This window comes from Chamaea fasciata, unplaced genomic scaffold, assembly GCF_029207755.1.
Source record: "Chamaea fasciata isolate MVZ Bird 193981 ecotype frontalis unplaced genomic scaffold, bChaFas1.0.hap1 SCAF_3, whole genome shotgun sequence".
NCBI lineage: Eukaryota > Metazoa > Chordata > Aves > Passeriformes > Sylviidae > Chamaea > Chamaea fasciata.
This window is the reverse complement of record NW_027094088.1, coordinates 24444424-24463819: the sequence shown is the minus strand read 5'-3', so window position 1 is coordinate 24463819 and position 19396 is coordinate 24444424. Positions and strand designations below refer to the sequence as shown.

Genomic DNA, 19396 nt, shown 5'->3' with positions numbered 1-19396 from the left:
CTGGAAAATAAAAGAACCACAGCGTATTAGAATGTTTTCTTTATCCACAAAAGGCAAAAAAGTTCTGATGCTCACCCTGAAGGCTAAGATGCTGCTGCTCAGCTACAACAATGAACACATCAAAAATGGAGAGACTGGAAAGATTTCTCACGAAACGAGCATGAGACTTATCATTGGTCCTGAATATATATGGCATGCTATAATATGCAGTTAACTGCACTTGTTCTCTTTGCTTAATTATCCTCTTCTGCAAGAAAATATAAAAATGGAACTATTTCATAATTCATGTTCCAAGAAGTGAGGGGTTTTTTCATTTTGCTTTTAACATATGGCATCATGAAGGATTAGCTTTGCAGACAAAAATACAGATAGTATCAACATAATTCCATTACTGTTCCCATTTCAAAAAAAGTTTTATAAAACTAGACAACCCTTTTTCTGAGAAATTTGAGGTGGATGTTCAGCTTGAAACTGATAAATCTTATTGAGAAATGCAACATGCAGAAAAGTTAACTGTTCTCTCCTATATGATAAATCAAGAGTCAGACAACTGAGCTCATCATGGTTGTATTTATACAAATTGCAGAGCAATCACTACTACACCAAGAATTAACACAGAATTCACCCTGCTGTGTAACTCAGATTACTTTTGCTTTTTTCTTTCCCCAAGAACAGAAATCACACTCTCGTTGGCTTTAAAATATTACAGTTCACATATTAGAGACCTTGTTCTTTTTCAAAGCAGTGCAACTTCAGTAACAAAACATAAACAGTAAAGAAACTTGCAAGAAAACTCACTGCTGGTCTATAAGATGCAAGATGATACTACCAGAAGTCTCACAGGCTTGCTCAAAAACTTGGATAGGACACCTTGTTGGCTATAGAGAGCTCTTAAGGAAGGGACATTTATCAAAACTACGTGTTTTTATAAAATGTGCATAATTCCAAATGAATTGAATCAGCAGAGTCCCAGTTCTGCAAGAGAGATAAATGCTAAAAAATCACATTATTATTATTATTATTATTATTATTATTATTATTATTATTATTATTATTATTATTATTATTCTAGTCTTGGTTCCAAATTGCAACTTACAGGGTTTCCAACTAATATCCCTTACACAAAGAATTCTTGAGGGATTTCATTATTGTTAAAAATAGCATTAAAGAGATTAAAAGGACATGATAACAGCTGTATTGCTCTTAAAAAAAAAAAAAAAAAGTAATCACATTCTTAAACTGGCATTTCCCTTTCATTTTGAGCAGTCATCTTAACCAGTCTGAAGGTATAGTTCAATCACTGATAGAAAAAAGGTAAGCCATTTTAAACATCTCAAACTATTTATAAACCCCAACATTCAACAGAATTCCAGTACTGAGTTTACGTTTACATTTTTACAAGTCTTCATCCTTAACCAATTTTGAATAAGAAATATTTGTATCACTGAGGTCACATTGACAGAGGTACTATAATTTAAATACCTACCTAAAGCCAGCAACATCTTAGTTGTGAGCTCCTTTACCAGTCCTCTTTTCCTCTCTTTCTTCACACAGAAGTTATCATACATAAAAATACATTTAGGTCACCAGTCCTCCAGGCAGTTTTTAAACTGGTAGTATAAGAACTAAACATTGTGACGGTCTACTGCTTCCTGATACTTGAACATATTTGGAACTCTTATAGAGTAAGAGAAGATCACAGTAATGTGAAGAACTCTGTAATCTGTTAAAATTTTATCTTCACAATAAAGTAATTTCTGGGGGTTTTTTGTTTGTTTGTTTTTGTTGTTTGTTTGTTTTTTTGACATCCCAGTAAAATAAAATTTCAGGACCCAAATATTCCTGAGAAAACACAGAGACTGCATTAGTGGAATAAGGAATAATTGAGATGAAGATTCATTCCATTTATAAGCATAAATACCCAGAAAAAACCCCAACCACCCTATCTCCAAGAGCACAATACTTCCTGAAGAATCCTGAACTTAGGCAGAATTATCCACAAAGTTAAACACAAAGAATGGGGCTTCTTGTCTCTTGAAACACAGAAGAGATACATTACAGAGCACTTTCAGTCACTCTCAAAATAACCAAAGCTGACAAACAAAAATTGGTATTTTTTATACTGAGATACTTGCAACCTTCCCTCATACTCAGAGGTGCTGTGCTTTTGGCATAGCTCTATATGCCAAATCTATAAAAACTGTGCTTAGCCATGATTGTCCCAAAATATGCAGACATGCTCTCACTCAGTTGTCTGTGAAACTGAGAAGATTCTCCCTAAAATGAGCTGAGGAACAACTAAATTTTCCTGGAAATTGTTAAACAGTGTATTTTTGAAAAGAACTGACAGATACTGTTAATGCAGTGCCAGCAGCTGTTAACTCCAGGATATTACCATCCTGATAACCTAATAATAAAACCCAGCCAAGAAGGGAAAAATGTTGTATTTGTAAATTATCCCTGTTATATCAGGCAATAGAATCAATCTCTTTTTTTTTTTTTAATGTACTTTTCTTGCTGTAGATACTGATATATCATCTAAGTTGACAAACATCAGAGACTTGAGTATATCCATAAATACAAAGGTAGGAAAAGAACTGTTTAATAAGTAGATATAGTCAAAAGATTCTAAGATCTAGCAAAGACTACTAATTAAGAAGACATTGTTGCACTATTTAAACTCTTATATACTATAATACATAAATATTCTTTAAGACTTTGGAACTGAGGAAACACCAATTTCTTCCAGAAAATAATTACACCCTGACTTGGCAGGTTCTGAAAAACACTTATGCGTGGACACAGCAGCCAATTTTGTGGAAAACTTTTAACTAAAGCAACTAAGGAAGGAAGCCCTCGCTTAAAAAGGCAGTCACACAGCATTAGAAACCTTTACAAAGGGTCTGTGCACCAATGCAAACTCCAGTGCAGCTTAAGGCCATCAGAGATTATTTAAAAACCACAAAACCCTTGGGGTTGAATAGAATAGAAAACAAAACTGGATTTTCATTTTTAACGAGATGCCATCGGGAATTGATATAATCTGGCTCGAAATTTAGTGAAACTGGCACCAGTGGACACCTGGTTTATAAGTGAGTTCTTACTGCAAAGGATTTGGTGCAAGACAGTGATCTGTATTTGCACCACTCCAGTAGGAAGGGAGCTCCAGGATGGAGACTGATTCTCCCCTTAAGGCCAATGAAGTGCCAAGGAAGTAAATTGATCCATTTTAAGCAGAAGTGGCCAGACATCATCACCACTAACAAGGGTTTATAGTGCTGTGATGTGGGGGAATTTCAGTAAATGCAGCTTCAGCGCTGACAAGATGTTTATAAGTTTATTATTGTGGAGAAATTGATGCACCAACAGCAGAAACTGCCTAAGATGCTCCTGTGCCCTTTCTACAACATATTTATTTGAGCTCAAATAGAAATGAGTAAACTGTAGAAGACATTTCCTCACATCAGAATGTGCTTTAACAACCACATTGATCAATCAAGCATTTCTCCCTGTTTCCAGGCAGTAGGACACCATAAAATTTCCCACTGTAAAACCACTTAAGACTAAATCAGAAGAAGTGCACTGCTTAGGGATGATATCAGCCACATAATTATTTCAAGTTTACATATTATTTCCCAGCAACATGCTATTTTTTATTACACATCAGAACCCTTTTCCAGCTGTTCATGTGTTATTTGTGTATGTGATATTCTTTATTTCTGCTGATAGAAAACTGAGTTACCTGATATTTCTCTTTTTTATGTAACAGGATCATTGAGAATACTAATGGGTGAAACATGTGCTACCTCTAAAACTCCCAGAATAAATATTCTTGAAGATAATGTGATTTTGACAGGTGGAAAATAAAGGCAGACTGGCAATAGCAGAGCTGTTTAATCCTAGCAACATCTCAGTTTATGATGGTGCATAAGACTTTAAAGGTTAATTTCAGCCAGGATGGACCACTTCAGGAAAAAATCTGAGGAAGGAATACTGCTTCCTTATTTCTCCTCCATTTGGGTTATGAATGTTTTGAGTAACCAAACATAATTGTTTTTCCTTCCAGTTTGCAGCAACTGAACATGTGACATTTTTAATTCAAAAGTATAATTAAAAATAAACAAATACATATATATGTCTGATACTAAGAACGATTTTTTGAGGAAGTCCACTATTCTCCCAAGACAGAAATGTTAAACACCGGAGAAAGGATATACAGATGAAAAAAATGAAACAAAATAAAAAAAACCCACACAGAATTACCACAGACCAGACACAGGATCTTTCCAGTTGCAGCACCTAAGCACTTTGTGAAGGTGCCTTCCCTATTGCATTATGTACTAAAATTGTTAAGAACTATTGCTCTGCAATCACAGCTTACAAAAAATAATCAACCTACTTGACAGTAATCACACAGAGAAGTACTTTGAGTATGAACTCCAGATCCTAAATCCAGAACATGTAATTCAGGAGGCAATATGCTGCTAATCCTGTTATCAAACAGACAGGATTCTCTTTCTGCAACTGTAATTCTTCAAAACAATACTAGGGGAAAGTAGTAATTCTAGGAATTAAGCTCTGGCTATCTGTATTGTGGTTTCAGTGTTAACTTAATTGTTGTGTTAATTGTGTTTTTTGCTGTGTGAAGAGCTGATTCACTCTGCCAATCAGAAAAGCCAAGGCTACTGCAGCTTCATATCTACACATTACCTGTATATTAAAATTAGAAACACTGATTCAACAGCAAAAATGGGGCACTTTACCCCTCCTGGGGTCCCACATGCCTTCTCTTTCTAATCCCTGCAGGCACCAGTGTAACCAGAACCATGCCCTGGTTCTGATGATGAGTTCAGGGATTCAATACACTGGTTTTTCATAAGCATTCATTTCCTTGGCACAACAAAAGCAAAGTGATCAATGGCACACTCCAAGTAGTGCTTTAAAGCATGAATGTGACTCTAGATTTTTGTTTTTCTTGTGAATCAATTGTAGGGAAAGAAGCCTTACAAAACCAAAGATACATTTTTGAAAGAAAGGAATAAATGCAGAAGGAATTAATAATAGTCCCTTATTCAATTTCTAATGTAATTTCACCCTCAGAAATAATTCACATTTCACAAGATATGGTAAACCTGAGCATTTCAGTTGAATGGAAATTGTATTTTGACTTTGGCAGAACAAAAGTAATCACTGTCTGTATTTTAAAAAATACACAACATTCTTAGGATTAGTTCTTTCTCAGAGAAAATCCAAGGAAACCTGGGTTTGCAGAAATACTTACGCTCCTTCCAAGCACTCCTGTGGCCAATTACACTGCTCACCTTTTCTCATGAAAAATACCCTGCAGTTTAAGCAGCCATCAGACAGAGAATGAAAGACTGTCCTTGTATTTGTAATCAAAGGAGCTCAAATACTTGGAAGATAATGTAAATTCAATGTACATGTTTGTCATTGTGAGATAATAAAGAATTTTCTCAATTTTAAGAAATTCTAGGGGGAAAAGACATTTCTCTTTTTTTTTTTTTTGGACAAAAATATTTTCCTCTTACTTGGTTATTTCTCATTTTAAGTCACAATATCATTTGCATCACTCGGTTTGGAGAAATGAAGACTGAAGAGTGAAGTGGGGAATCATCAACTGACTGTTTTATAACACAGAAACTTAAATAGGGAAAAAAATACTCAACACATGCAAACATGAGATGCAGAAGCTTAGTTCTACAAATGATTGACAATGTCAGCAGTAACATCCTGGGGTAATTAAGGCCTGTGTCACTTTCCAGACACATTATTTGGGCTCTGGAAGTCATCAGTAGTTCATCATCTTCAGTATCATCATTTGTACCTCTGCAAAAATAAGTGAATTTATTGACCACAGAAATGTAAGCTTTAGAGCATTTTAGTTTCCTAATAAATATTTAAAATTATTGCTTCCAACTGCACAGTGAAAACAGAGAGAAATTGGCTACTCTTGTGCAAGCTGCAAAATTTAAATGTAAGAAGGTTGTTAGGTCAATCTCTTGAGGGTCAGAGACGTTTTTAATGACTTTGTATAGAAAGGCAGGACTGAGCTCTTAAGTATTTCCTATAATGATATGAGCATAAAAGCAATATATTTCAGGAAGTAACTAAGAGCCATAAATACATTCTCATATTCCTTTGCTTCCCTAATAAATGACAGTAACACAGCATCATTTTTTCCTGAGAGATCTATTTTCCACCTTCACATTTCCATCAATACCAGTGCACACATTTGACTGAGAAATCTGTAGCTGAATATTTTAAAGCATTTTCTGGCTATACCAAAGACCAAAGCTAGAACACACACGTCCTAAGCAAACTTCAGAGGGAAAACTGACTGTGGAGCAATATATAGCTTTTGTCTCTCACTTTCGAGAAGAGTCAGTATACACAATCCAGCATTAATCATACCTTGTGTTTCAGCATGGAAGAAATAGCAAAGTTTCACATAGCAGCTTGTTTGCCACAGCTCATTTCTTCTCTTTCAGTTGGAAATCACAGATATGTTAAGTGAGGTTTATAATAATTTTGGTAGGTTTATAGTTTATTAATGTGTAAGGAAAACGTTAGGGTTTTCTTTTTTAAAGTAACAGAGGAGCAGATGTTTTTTGATGTGCAATCCATGCTGCTCCTCTGCCACCAAAGCAGAACATCTCTGACTCTACAGAAACACAGTATTGTGATAACAACAATCAGGCACCTTTGAGAAAAAACAACTCACTCACTGCTGAAAAATTCCACCCTGGAGTGAAACCTCCATCCCTTTAATGCACTTTCTCATAGTGTTATGTGAACTTAATTATAATGAAGTATGTATTATAATTATTTTCTCTGATTCAAGAAAGTTTGTGACAGGAGACGTTTTAGTCTCCCCGCGTGTCAGTCAGGCTGCTTATGTTTATGCGTATGTCATAAATTCCCCACGGAAAAATAGGAGTGAAAACTAAGCCTTTCTACCTTGCTCATCTGCTGGTAGAACAGCCAATAGTATCAGTCATAAGCATAGAGAGAAGGATTGACCAAAACACTATTTAAGAGAGAAGGTACATATTTTTAAGGTCTTTCTCCATTTTCCAACTTCTCTTGTCACCTTCTTATCCTGCCAGGCCAGAGATGTGTGGGTTCCTAGGAAAACAGACCCCAAAATTGTTGCCTCATTCCTAGATACTTCATGTATCTGCTGCACACTTCAGTATATTCCAGAACAGAAATCTGACTATTGAAAGAATCCTCTTGCAGGCAGCAGGACATCTCAGTCTGAAATACAGCACTAAAGGTATGGCAGGGAAGAGAGAAGGAGGATCAGGGCTGTTGATTCGAGTCTCTTCAGCTGTGAAAAGCTGGTTCTTTTATTTTTGCCCACAACATGAAAATGGTCTCGAACAGGCACAGACAGATTTCTGTATCTCATTAGCGACACTGATGCCTTAGACATCCTGTGGATCTTCTGATTCTCATGCATGAAAGGTAAGGCAATGAATGCCAGATGACAGAGATTATTCCTGTGTAAAACACCTCTACCTGATGTTTCCAAATACTATAAGCAAAATTATCATTACTCACCCTGCCAAAACAATAGGCTGATGTGAAATTTGACTATTTGGACACACTGTTGCTCACAGTTAAGCAGCTTGTGGGACAAAGTAATTGCTTGGAATAATTTCAGACACTGTAATTTAAAGATCATATTCAAAATATCTAAAGCACTTTACAGTCACACCTAAATCTTCCCATCATCAACTCCAGTAACAAAATTGGATACATGTAACCTTCTGCAACATCGTGATTTTCTGAAGATGGAATTTTCCCACTTGAAAGAGGCTATCTTCATGGCAAAGAACCACTTAAATATCTTATGCTGACTTTAATTTCAGCAGCAATTGAAGTGCTGCATCTCAGAGTAGTTAAAAGCTCCAGCATGTATATTACACAAAAACATCTCAAAGTACTGTGACTTTTTCAGAACAGCAAAATGCCAGTTCACAGGGATTTTTGATTACATCTTACAAAATGCAGGATTTGTTGTTGTTTGAAAATAAAAAATACTTTTCTAAGACCATCCAACAAAAGTCTTCCTCCTGATAAGGGACACAAAGACCTACAAGATCCTCTCTGTAGCTACAATATACAGTGCTTGAGCAATTTCATTCATGTCCACGACTGACAATAACAAGATATCAGGGCACAACATCCCCATTAAGAAAAGATAAATGAGCTCCCTCATCATTCTCAACAATGATTAAGCAAAATCAGTCCAAAATGCCAAATTCCCTCATCCCTATCAATTGCACCAGACCCTTTCTGGTAGTGCATCCATAGAAAACAGAAAGGGAATCTTGTGTTGCATTGGCTAAAAGCAAAACTCAATGTAAGACTTATGTAAGAAATGGTAATCATATTCTTGCTCATTACCCTTAAAAGCATTTAACTAAATATTAATGACATTTCTCATACTCTTCCCCCACTTCCCCAAAGCGGCATAAAAAAATGTAATTTCCATAACGTACTATGGAAATATTCAAAGCAAATAATTATAAATTTGCTTAAAAAGAAATTCTGCCAAAATAAGGCATTCATCTGAGCAGTAAGATTGACTTAAATTATGCTAATCTAAATATATATTTGCACAAGCCTAAGCAACATTTATTTGAGTGCTGTGAAATACTGTATATCTTAAGTAAACATATTTATGTGGTTTTCTCACAACAAATACCTAATATCATTGGAAAAAAAAATAAACTTGAAAATGCAGACAAATCCATGTCAATAATATTGAGATTATGAAAATAGCAAATGAGATTTAATATAAGTCCCCATGCTCCTTTTTGTTTGCTCATTTCACCAAAGCATGCACTGAAAGGCAGAATGTGTCATCATCTCCATATCAGGCTTTCTGGATACTGTTAATTGATACAACACAATCAAACCTGCAGCAATCAATAGTATTTTGGGACTAAAAAAGCTTTTTGGTGTATTTATAGTAACACAAAAACTCTGGGGGCTGGCAAAAGATTTCACTGCACAAATAGTACAGTGTGGTCAGGGAAATGACACAGAAACCACCATTTCCCAAGTTGATCTGGTACTGAAGAGAAGCTGGATAAAACACAAGCAAAAAATATATTTTATATTTACAAATAACCTGAGGAGGTGGTAAATGGTAAATATTGAAGGCAATCACTTTTAAGTCAGGAGAAACGGAATCTGTGCTATTGAGTATCATTACCACCGGTGTGTTACTTTTTCATTGCATTTTATTTACATTTTTCCACATTTTAATTAAAGAGAGTGGCAAGAATAATAAGCCAAATAGCAATTTGTAATACTAAGATAGCATTTTTTGCACTAAAAAAACCAAAACAGATTTCATTTATTTAGGATATATGCTTTCCAGTACATTGTTTTCACAGAAAACAGATAAGTAGAAATATCTCCTAAAGCAATGACTTGCAGTTCTCAATACTAATTTTTTGAATTAGATGTTATTTTGTGCCGTAACAGAGCAGACTATTTGATACACACTAATTAGTGTAGCTAACGACTGGTTTTACACACTTCTTACTTTGAGGAGAACATCCACACTAAGTAGAAGAAAAAATTTACATTTCCAAGCATGCCTCCTTACAACGACATAAGGAGAGGCTTAATCATAATAATTACCTTGAACTTACTGCTACAGCCTTCTCTGCTGGAGAAATGTGCAGGTTGCAGCAAGATGGGGGTCAGTCCCTTCTCACAGATAAAAAGTGATAGGACAAGAGGAAACAGCTTCAAGGGATGCCAGGGAAGGTTTAGGTTGGATATTAGGGAAAACTACTTCACTGAAAGCATTGTCGAGCACTGGAACGTTGATGAGCACTGCTCAGGGAAGTGGTTGAGTCACCATCCCTGGAGGGATTTAACACTTGGGGCATGTAGGGTTTAGTGGTGGGCTTAGCAGTGCTGAGTTAAGGGTTGGACTTAATCTTTGGTTGGACTTGATCTCTGAGGTCTTTTCCAACTGAAAGCACTCTATGATCACCTTTGCAGCCAGGAGAAAGTAACTCATCACTCAGAGCTTACATGGAGACTCCAGTCTAATGGCCAGCATTGGTGGAAGGGAAGGCCCCTGTTCACATTCTCACGCAGCAACTACTAAACCATACAGGCAGAACTCCACCTTCAAAGGTTGCAGCGGAAATGCAGCATTTATGGCTCAGCTTACTAATGCAGCTATCACATTTTCTTCCAACTGCACATCCCATGGTGTCACCTTGGCCCCTGAAGAGCCTGTGTTGCCATGAGTGTTTGTCTGTGGTGTAACAGCTGCATGCTGAGCAGAAAAGCAAGCAATTCTCTCTTCTGTGTATTCTCAGTAACCACTTCTTGTCAAAGGATGCCATGATTCCTATCTAGGTGTTATTAAATGTACAGTAGGTGTTTTCACTGCAGTATACAGGTAGTGTTTGCAATGGTAGAAAAACACGATTATGGGGAAGATGATGGATAATGGAGCAGGTTTTTCTCCCTTTATTTGGAATACTGTTTCTATGAGCTTGTCTGAAAGGCAATTCCTCTCCTTTCGACCTTGACCTATTCTGTGAAGCATGAAAGCAGACAGACACCTCTTTTGTGAACGTCAGCTCCTGAACAGTCGATTTGAGAGCAGACAGATTCTTACCCTCAATAACCTTATTCAAATACAGGACAAATAAGCTAATGTGGCTTACAGAAGTTATATCTCACACAGAGATATCAGGAATGCATGCATGCATTTTCTTTTAGTGTAAACATATCCTGCTGGATTCTCCTCTTATTTGGACAAGGTAGAACTGCTTATGGTTAGAGTTGAAAAATCTTACCATTTGGTAAAGATAAAAAAAAAATCATCAATAATGCACAGTCATTTTTCAGGATGAAAAATGAAGATTATTTGAGAAAAGTTAGTCTTACCCACAAATTTCCATACTTTTTGTTGTTGTTTGTTGCTGTTGTTGGTTTTTGTTCTGCTTGTTTGTTTTCACACAGCTTCATTCCTGCTCTCACTTTGCACCAAGGTGTTTTGAAGTGGCTGGATACACCAGGCCTAAAGATCACCTCTGGCACTGCACAGTGTACAGAAAAAGCCTCTCCTGCACCTCTATGTATGACACACCTTTTGCTTCCTCCTCTGCAGGGACAGTGGCTTTCTAAGGTGCAATGCAAAAAGCCAAAATAAAACATGCTGCATCTCTGCCTTCACCAAATTTGTTTTATTATTTTCTTCTCCTGTTTTGGTTAATCAAGACCAGTAAGAAAATTGGCAAATGGCGTTTTTGTAAGAGAAGGCATTAATGAAGGCTTATCCAATGAATAAGCACCACCATTCATTGCACTGCTGATATAAACCATTCATGTCTTACATTTTTCTAAGTCTGTACCCTCTCATTTAATGTTACCTCAGGTTCACAGAAAGTTTTGCAATCCAGAGAGTTAAAGAATGTTTCTTTTATATTCCTTCACATACCATCAAGCCCATTATGATGGCTGTAGTTTCTTTTCCCCAAAATACTTAATGTAGAGTGATTGGAGGGTGCAAGCAGTCGTTTTGCACTTGGACTTTGAAGGCTTGGTGTAGACCTGATTACATTGGGTTTCACAGCAGGATGTATCTCTGTTTGAGACAAAAGAGAGAGAGAGAGAGAAATTATATCTACTTGATTTTAAAATAAATAAAACAATCTATTCCACATATGAAATTTACTTTTGATTTTCAGTGAAAAGAAAATTCCATCTGCACTTGTGTGTTTACAGGGCCTTGAACAACACGAGTCTTCATACCCACAGGTTTCTTACTGACCCTCCAAGTAAGAAAAATCTATCTCACTTTAGATTACCTGAGTTTAATTCCACAGTGCAGGTACGGAAGGATTTGAGGTTGAAGAGCTAACAAATACAAAACAGCCTGAAATGGGTGTGTTTATATTTTCCTACCCTTTTGAGGTTTGCATTTAAGCTACACACCCACAGATTTTAGCCAGCAAATAAAAGCATTTTACTGTAGTGAAACCACCTCAATATCTCAAGCAATTCAGTATTTTCTGTCACAATAACAAGCTTTAAGGGATCTTCCCATACACAAGTCACAAGGTGCAGGAGTCAGGGGTCAGACACTGTAGGGCTCTGCAGCTAAAACTACCCCAAAACTGCAGTGGGAACACTTCCATACAGAGCCATTACTGGGGAACTCCAAACATCCCAGAGTATCTAGTATGTTTCATGGAGCAAGATTATTCTGGAGAAGGAGGAATAAAGAGGGTAAGAGGCAGTAAAGCCCAGCTGACCAGCACATTTCAAGGCGGCAGATGCTGTGTTTGCCAGGAGCTGACACAGCTGCATGGAAATTTCTCAGTTATCTGTAGATAAAAGTGGCAAACAGGAGCCTCGGCTGAGTCTGCTGGTCCCTCACTAGGAATTTGCTGAACCAATTAATTAATTCCCATCACACATTTGGATTCAAAATGCCACCCCTGTGTCCAGCCTTGGGTGGACCCAGACTTGTGTGGGAAGCCAGCTGCCCGAGGGCAGGTCCCTGTGACACAGCTGCAGGTCATGAGGCACTCGCAGCCCAATTAACAGCAGACCTCTGATGACCCCAGGCAGCAGAAAAGGCTGAGGAGGTGAGGGCAGAGGGGCTGGGAGTCAGATCAGCAGAGTCAGCTGCCCAAGACAAGTGAGATCAGAACACAAAAATTAAGTACTTTCCCATTTGCAGCCCAGGTTTACAGCTCCTGAAAAGTGCATCTTATTTATCAAATGGAGCACAGAAACCAAGAAGATGCAAGATCTACACTGGGACCAGGCATGCAAGGAGAAGCCTCTCCAGCCTCTGCCATCCATGGCTATCAGGAGAAAGAGAAACCACTGCACAAAATCAAAACCCACTGCTACAGCATGTTTTTCCTCCTTTAGGAATGCCCAAGGTCTGATATCCAAGAGCTTGCCTGCCCTGCCTGGAGCTCTCAGTCTCGTGGCCTTGGCCAGGCTGCACTGGAAGAGTGTGGCAAGAGGAGATAATGCCAACAATTCTTACACTGGACAAGACTCTGCTTCATTGTTCACCACTGGTTTTAGTTCGGGCTTGTAATCACACTCTCCAAGCATGAACACCTGCCCATGAGAGGCTTCAAAAGGGGCCAGATAAGAAACAGTAGGGCACAGAAATACATGTGCAAGATTAGAACAGCAGAGAGGGAAGACACAGGTAACCAATCACCTCAGGGCAGATCTGTGGATTTGACGTCACCAAATTTCCCACCACTTAATTAGATGAGAGCTTTTTACTGCCATTCACTGCAGAATTCATCTGCTTTTCATACAGAAAAGATTTCATGGCATGTCCTGGTTTTTTTTTGCTGTGGGGAATAAGCATCTCATATTTTGCTTTTTTACTAAAATGGGAACAGAGGAATGCTTAATGTTATGAACATCAATGATTGCTAAGGCAAAACTCTAAACTGAAATAAAAACACTTGCACCGTTTGCTGAAGGTAATTGGAATTTGCATTCTAAAATGTTCACTTAGCAATCTTTTCTAATTTTCTGAAGGAAATGGTAGATTTCCAGGGCTAACGACACTAAAATATTAATTTATTTGCCAAAGAGCTCAAGCAGCAACCACAATAATCCCAGCAATTGCATCAACTTATGAGAACTCCATCTCCCTTCATCTGCAACCTACAGGAGAGGTAATCTTATATTTTCAGGGTGAGCAAACAGTTGAGGAAGGAAGCATTTCCCTACCACAACTTGTATTTAGTTCAGAAGTCACTAATCCTCCATTAGTTTACCACAAAGGTTGTCTTTTCTCTTTTTGCAGTGGAGGAAGGTAGCAAAACCAAGCTCTATATTTAAGTTCTGGAAAGGAACTCAGCTGAACAGCCAGGACCACTTCCCAATGGACTGAGTCCTTCCTGTGCAGACCTTTACATCTTACTTCACTCCTTCTGTACGTATAGACTTGCTTCCAATATTTTCACTCTTTAGATGAGCACTTTATTACCAGCTGCTTCATCACACCCAAGCAGAGTAATGAGGAATTTCAGGGGTTTTGCCAATTATCCCTTCATATAATTGTATCATGGAATAATAGTAATTAAAAACTTTTAATTCCTGCTGCTCTTATCCTTGTTCTATTGCCTAGCACTTCACTGAAAATCATCTAGCCACCTGCACCTTGTTCTAACTCAGCGAACTGACTGTAGCATTCAAATTATCCCATTACCCACGTAACAAATGACCAGTCAGCCACATTCTGAAATTAAAAAAAAAAAAAAAAAGAGTAAGAGATAATGTTTCAAAAACACATTAGGAACTCATTTTATAGGACCAGATTTCAGCCTCAAGCAAGTAAATAACAATATTAAAAACTTCTCCCTTTTCCACTATGTCAGTAGGGTAAAAAAATAAAAAAACCCGAAGTAAACAAAGGGAGGCTGAAGTATTCTACAGAATCACCTCGATAAACATCCTGGATTCCAGAGGGGCTTAGGCAGCTGCACCTTTCTCTCACCTCATCTCCTCAACATGAATCCCAGCTGGAGTGTTAGCCTGGTTTCCTTATAACTAGGAGGTAATATAGGACATTTAATTAGCTGGGGGTTCACCTTAGCAGCTTTGTTTAGGGTGCACAGTGATGACAGATGAGAATACAAGGAATTAGCCCCAGATCTTGAGAGAACAGGGCATAATTTTAATGCCTGTCTTACCTCACCTGTGGAACCTGCAGCCAAGATGCAGAACAGGGATAAAGGGAAGTGATGACTCAGGATGTGCAGGGCACTGAAATCCTCTTTGCCTTACCAGAAAGATTGAAAACAATAGTGCCCTGACACAGTGTTAATCGTATGCCAATAAATATCTGTGCGAATAGCAAAGCATCAATCTTAAAAAGAAAATGAATGTCTCCCATAAAGTTATGATACGATATATGACACTAATTTTTATGAGAAAAAAAATGCAAGATTTACTTACTTACTGGAACTGCAAAAATCCCAAATAAAATAAAAAGATCACAAACAAACTAAACTAAAAAATTCCACCAAGCTACATGGCAAACAAAAAGCCATTTTCTAGCCATCCCTATAAAGCTAATTCAGATAAATATACTCAACTGCACTGGGTTCACTTCATTTCCTCAGCTGTAGTGAGATACATGTAGTTCCCATACAGTCAAATACTAAGCAGTCTCTACAGACACCTGGCATATTTTGCACCGTTAATCTTCTACCAGACCTTCATGTAAGTTCACAAAATTCTGTCTGAGAGTGTTCATCCATTTACCCACATTAAACCTACAGACTTAGACCCCCAGAGGAGTCAAGACAACTCCTCAAAGGTTACATAACATGACACTAAAAACTTGTGGTGTCTTCTAAGTTTACCCACATTACCATTTCCTCTTTAAATGCACTGACAGGTCAGCTGGATGAACCATGCCCTGTCCAGCATCCCCTCTCATAGCCACAACTCCTCCAAGTCAACCAAAATAGTCCCTTCAACAAACACAACACACACAGCTGGGATGTCTGTATTATCCCTGGCTTTTTTCTTAAACTTCAGGGCAGGAGGAATCAAAATTTAGTGAGAATGGCATTAATTTCTCATTACCCACATTCTTGCAGTAAGTATTTTGAGAAAATTGATGTCCTGGCAGAACAGTTGTAAGTACATTAATTGCCAATTTCTATTCCAGTAAGGCAAGAGACTGTTTACTTTGATCTAGTACCAAAAAAAAAAAACCCTCCTGGTGACTGAAATTACGAGCAAAACATCTAGACTGAGCTCTACACCCAGTTGTAGAGTTCACTTCTGTAGAACAGGATTAATACACAGCAGATTTATTCACTGCTTCTCTGATCAATGGATTGATTTCTATATTCATTTGGATATTAACAGCCTTGGGGTTACCACAATTCTTATATGACTGTGCAAATATTTAATATTCACTGATGGTTCCTTGCAAGGAATCACTATTACTAGGATTGCTCCTTTCCCCATTAGCTTATGAGTTCATTGTTCTCCTGGTTGTGAACTCAGTACGCATTTCAAGGCACACTTTAAACTTAGGTCATCAAATAACAAGGCATGTGTCTTAGGGTGGCTGAGGTCCCCTGCTTTTAAGTAAAAAGTAGTATTGCAAATGGATACAAAGGGCACAGTAGAGCATCCCTCAGCATTCTGAGTATCTCCCCTCTGAGCAGTTTTTCTGTTTATTTAGACAGCCAGACTATTTTTCACATTCTCAGTCACATCAGGTTTCACTCTGGCACTTTAAACCAGTATCAGGAGGACTTCTGCCTCTATCCTGCAAGTTCAACCATGCAGTTTTGCAACTCATAGTGGATCACCATTCTTATTAATTTATTAACTTCAGCATTTTTTCTTGTTACTAAAAGCAGAAATCTCTCTGGGCATGCCAGATGATGAAGCTTCAGTATACACTGAATGTTCCTTTGGTTTGTTATTCTCTGGAGGCAGATACGCACCTAAATACCCAATGATACATGACAGTGGTTTTCTGGTGCTTTTTATCTTCAGAGGATTCCCAGCAAGTTCACAATGTCGATCTGCATCTGAGAATTTTAAAGAATAAAACTCAGTTTAAACATGTTACTATTATGAACAGAGAAGGACACACCAACCAGTTTCTGACTTGCATTTTTAACACAAATCTGTTTTTTTCTTTTAGCCCACCTTTTAGGTTCTCCTTTTTTCCATCAATACTTCTATTCATGAATATTTACAGGCAGGACTTGTCCTCATTCATACAAGTGATGTTATGATTTTTTTTTTTTAAGTTAATGTAAGTTTTAACACCAGTTAGATTGCAGTTTTTGCTTACAAAGTCTTTCTGTAGATAGTCAGCCAGGCAAATGGAACACAGATGAAAATATGAATACTAAAAGAAATGCAGTTTTTGCTATTAAAATTATTTACATTGAATTAATTTTTGTTTTCTACAAGCTTCTCTGTCTCTAAATGGGGTAATACAGAGTTAAGGACTTAAAGCTGGGACTACTGATTTTTGTCATACAACTCTTGACTGTAAAGTTTTCAACAAAATGGTCAGTTGCAACCAAGCACTACAGAGCTCAAAGGTCTCAAAGATCATAACTTTCTGCTTAGTACATGAAAACTAGCAGTGCAGCAACTGCCTTAAATTTCCTGCTGCTACTATGAACACACAAGCAGAGATTCTATCCACGTGTTAACACAAAGTGTTAACATAAAGAGGTTCATCCTTAGACAATGAAGTTTGTCAACTTAAGGCAAAAATTGAAAAGGCATTAGGTTTCAGTAAATAATTTCAAGACAACTGGAAATAGACCATCCCTTTTTTTCTTTTGAATTATTCAGAATGATTGGGTTATTTGTCTTCCAAGAGCACATAAAAGCCCCCATACAGAGCTTCCAGTATCCCTAGAATACAGGTATTCTCTTCTGGACAAAATTGCATTCATACAGTGATTACATAGATTGGGAGCTCTCTCAAATGGAATAACTTCCTCCTAATACCTACCTACAAGTTTTGCAGAGGGGTCACATTATAAATGGATTATAATTTCAACTCCTCCCTGTGTTTCACCAAATTCTTCGTGTTTGCTTCATTCCAGCACGAGACAGAGTAAACAGTAACAGGAAGAGGATAAGACACCATGTAGAAGAATTTACCATCCCTTTATCTATTCTAATCTAGATCTGGGCAAAAAATCATGAAGATTGTGAATGCACAGCGATGACTGGAATAAGTATTTCAGATGTTCAAGATGTTTTCAGTGCAACAGACAAAGCACGACTCACTTTAATAGATTAAGGAATCTACCTCATATTCTGGAAATACCAACGGGTTTCAAAGGTTCCAAAGCCCTAATGCTGAGTACATCAAGTACTTCATTATTTTTTCTTAATCACTGTGCTCAGTAAAACATACTGTGCTCAGGAAAACAAAAATCAAAAAATGTAAACCCGGTGCCTGGAATATTTTTAATATTGCAAAACACCTGAAATATTTTAAGTGGTGGAGCAGAATGATGTGTCTCCACTGACTCTCTCAGTAAAATAAGCAGAGGCTATACAGTATTTTATAGCTACTTTGAGAACAGCAAAGCATCGCCTTAGAAGTAATTAGCAAGAAAATTTTCCATCTACGTGTCTTCACTGTAAAAAAAGATATTGAATCATGGAGTGGTATTTATATGCTGACTGGGAATACACACTGCAAGGAGAACACAATTTTCATGCTTGAGATAAAGCATGTTCATCAAAGGTGAGTATTCCAAAGCACACGTATCTATTGAAACAGTAAAATATGTTTAACAGCAGCAAACTTTGATCCACAATAAGGTGCTCCCATAAAAAGTATAATAAAGTTTATGATCTTTATGCAGAACACAGAGAAAAACATAGAAGTCATTTTGTGCATCATTCTCAAGTATAAAACCAGAGAATAAAATTTGGGTAGGAAGTTATCAGAACTCCCAAAATTTAAAGCAAGTCCTAAAATCAAATATGTTCATACGAACAATAAAAATCTTAGTAAGATCAGTGAAATAGTGGAAGCTATGAGAAAACATACATTTATAACAAGAATGCATCTTATATTTTTAGTGTATTTTTCCAACATAGCAAAAGCAGAAAGTGTGCTGGTGTCTGTAGCAATAGATTATGAAGGTGTGAGGAAAATATACAAGAAAGATAAAGACAGAGCAGAAAAGCCAAATGCATTCCTTGTATCACTGTTCATTGCAGAAGCACTTAAGGAAGCTCACTTCCAAACTACTTTTATGTGGAAATTGTGAGAACTGTGTCACATTGAACCGTCCATAGGAAATATTTCAAAACAAACTGGTTAATCAGTAAAACCAAGTTACCAGGACCGGGTGGAATTAATCCAAACTGCTAAGCAGACACGCTGCTGGTGTTCAATGAATGCTTAAATGGTCTTGGTTCAAGAGAACAAAAACAGGGCAAATGTGAAATATGATAACATTCTTCAGTAAGTAGGTCTGCAGAGTGGCAAAGGTTGCATTATTAATAGAGGCACATGGTTAAATTTGGAAACATCAAGGGAGCCAACAAAGTCCTTGGAAGGGAAAACAAGTTTAATGTGTTCACATTACTCAGTGGTGTGTCCTTGCAGCAAGAAGGACAATGGCGTCCTGGGCCCCGCGAGTGCCCAGAGAGGGAGGGAGCTCACCTCTACCCTACATGGTCCATGGCAAACAACAGGCAGGCCCCGTGTTTACCTCTGGGATCCCCACTAGAGGAGACACAGCACACAGGAGCAGGGCCAGCTGAAGGAGACTCACCAAGCTGATGGGGTGCTCGAATACAGCACATACAGGGCCTGGGGAAG

The 19396-nt window shown here is 37.6% G+C and overlaps 1 protein-coding gene across 2 annotated transcripts in view; it reads right to left on the bottom strand.

Annotated features, from left to right (window-relative positions):
• Positions 1-19396, bottom strand: part of MTA3 (metastasis associated 1 family member 3) — a 132423-nt gene that overhangs the window by 24688 nt on the left and 88339 nt on the right. For both annotated transcript variants that reach the window (XM_066178379.1, XM_066178380.1), the window contains exons 15-16: positions 16527-16613; positions 11507-11653 (exon numbers count right to left, since the gene is read on the bottom strand). In XM_066178379.1, the coding sequence (XP_066034476.1) occupies positions 11507-11653; positions 16527-16613 (234 nt within the window). The remainder of the gene's footprint in view (positions 1-11506; positions 11654-16526; positions 16614-19396) is intronic.